The sequence below is a fragment of the Acanthisitta chloris genome, unplaced genomic scaffold (assembly GCF_000695815.1).
Source record: "Acanthisitta chloris isolate BGI_N310 unplaced genomic scaffold, ASM69581v1 C16753205, whole genome shotgun sequence".
Lineage (NCBI taxonomy): Eukaryota > Metazoa > Chordata > Aves > Passeriformes > Acanthisittidae > Acanthisitta > Acanthisitta chloris.
Window position 1 is genome coordinate 1 of NW_008703270.1, and position 2184 is coordinate 2184.

Genomic DNA, 2184 nt, shown 5'->3' on the forward strand with positions numbered 1-2184 from the left:
CAGCAGTATTAAAGATTCAGACAAAACTACCTCCTGGATGGCAGAGCCGGGCCGGGCCCGGGGTCAGCCGCTCCTTTGGGTTTTCACACATTTTTGAGACTTACTGTACAGAAAATAAAAGAAAAAAGCATCTATTTAAATTTGGGAGCTCTATTTATGTATAAAACCCCACTGATGGTGGCCACAAGCTGGAGACAAGAGCTGGCACCTGGCTGAAGGTGGACACTGGGGGAAGGGAGAGTTTCTGTCTGTCTATTCAGGCGTTAAGAGAGACGCTGTTGTGGATGCATGGACTCAGCCAGCCCCACGGGGCATCCCTTGGCACATGGGAGATGGACAGCTGCTGAGAGGTGGGTGAGGGGCAGACACGGGCTGGGGACTGACACTGTGCCTGTGCCTCTTGCAGGGTGTGGGATCCCGTCCTGGTGCAGGGCTGGGGGTTTCCCCAGCTGCCTGCTCACAGGCAGGAGAAGGGCCATGGACACATCTCACATTGTGTGTGTGTGGGGGTGGTGGCCTTAGTGGCTGCCAGCCCCTGCCCTCTCTCCCACATCTGCCCCCCAAGGTTTTCTCTCTGGGAGAGGATGGTTTGGCGAGGGATGAAGACAGGGTGAGGAGCTGGTGTCCTGAATGCCCTGGAGCAGCTTGTGGAGAGCCATGTGCCCACTGCAAGGCGACCACAGGTGAAATACAGGGCTGGGTGCCCTGGGGAGGTGGCACCTCTGGGGCCTCTGACCCTGACAGGGCTCTGCCCCCTCTCTCCAGGGCACTGCAAGGAAAGAGCAGGATGCAGCAGCAGGCACTACGATGGACTGGCAGCAGGACTGGCAGCCACCACCATGCTCTACGGTGTGACTAAGGACCAGCGCAGCACCTGCATGCCCCTGATGTCTGCAGTGCCCTCATAGCCCTGAGCATGTGTTTCTGCCCTCCTGTGCGGTGCTGTTGGAGAACCGGGGTTCAGGCACAGCCACATCACCTGTGGAACATGTGGGTGGGGAAGTGTCCTCACACAGTGAGGAAGAAAAGCCCTGGACAAGGGCCTGCCTCCCTCTGGACCCTCTTCCTCTTCATGGCACTTTCCAGGGGCAGCCATGGTTCCTAAATCCCCCAACTATTTTGGCTTCTGCCACCTTCTGGGGGAACCTGAGAGACTGGGCTGACAAAAGCATCTCATGCCCCAGGGACAGGGTGGTGGCACTGGAGAAGCTGGGGAGGGACAGACTTGCTGGGGTATGTCCTTCCTTGTGTTCCTTTCTGACACATCCATAATCAGGACATTGACTGGAGCTCAGCCCTGCAGGGGAGATAGGTGGGAGGTGGCAGCCCCAGGGTCCCTTATGGGCTGGAGCCCAGGCCTGCTGCCCCAGAAGAGTGAGACTTAGTGGGAAAAGGCAAGAGTTGCACACCTGGGCTCTCCCATCCATCCCCACCCTTGTTTTCCCTGCAAGAAGGGAGCATGAGCCATTCCCAAGGACCACTACTCCCACTTCCTCCAAGGAAGGGCATCATCCCCTGTGTCTGGCACCCTGTGTGCACAGCTCCACATTCCCCCCGCAATAAAAACGGCTCTGTTTGGACATGGCGTGGTGTCTCTCTGCGGGCAGGAGGGATGGATGCAGAGACACGGGGATGGCGGTGGAGGCTATATTGGGGCTGCAGGCGCGGGCCCTGGACAGTGAGGACGGAGGGTTTGTTGGTGAGAGGGTGCCACTGGCCCTGGATGCTGGGATTGTCGGTGTGGAAAGGCTTGCGGATACGAACGATGTCCAGGCCGGACTGGTTGGCCAGCTTGGTGGCCAGCTGTGCAATCTCCTGGCTCGTCTTGCTGGCGATCAGCTCCTCCCGTACCGTCCCATTCACTGCAGCAGAGCAAGGGGGTCAGGGTGGGATCCCCCTGCAGCACCCCACAGGGCAGCTGCCCAGGCACTGTCTGTGCTGGGCAGAGAGAGCCCCATGCCCACCCTGCCCCCCAAACCTCCCAGCACTCACAGTACTCTGCCCGCAGCACTGGGGCCAGGCCCGAGTGGCGGCTGACATAGAGGACGACATCGGGGTGCTGCCGGGCGAAGTCCTGTGCCACCTCCTCCACGAACTCCCTGGGGCCAGGAGGGACCGTCAGCCCAGCCGGGGCAGGTCCGGGGGTCGCCGTAGCGCCCGGCCCAGCGCGAAAGCCACGGGAGG

The 2184-nt window shown here is 60.3% G+C and overlaps 1 protein-coding gene across 1 annotated transcript; it reads right to left on the reverse strand.

Annotated features, from left to right (window-relative positions):
- Positions 1 to 1628: 1628 nt before the first annotated feature.
- MRPL43 (mitochondrial ribosomal protein L43) lies at positions 1629 to 2099 on the reverse strand (the record flags this gene model as incomplete). The annotated part of the gene is made up of 2 exons (XM_009083319.1): positions 1629 to 1862; positions 1993 to 2099. Coding segments are annotated over 2 exons (341 nt in total), but the record flags the coding sequence as incomplete, so codon positions are not given.
- Positions 2100 to 2184: the final 85 nt, after the last annotated feature.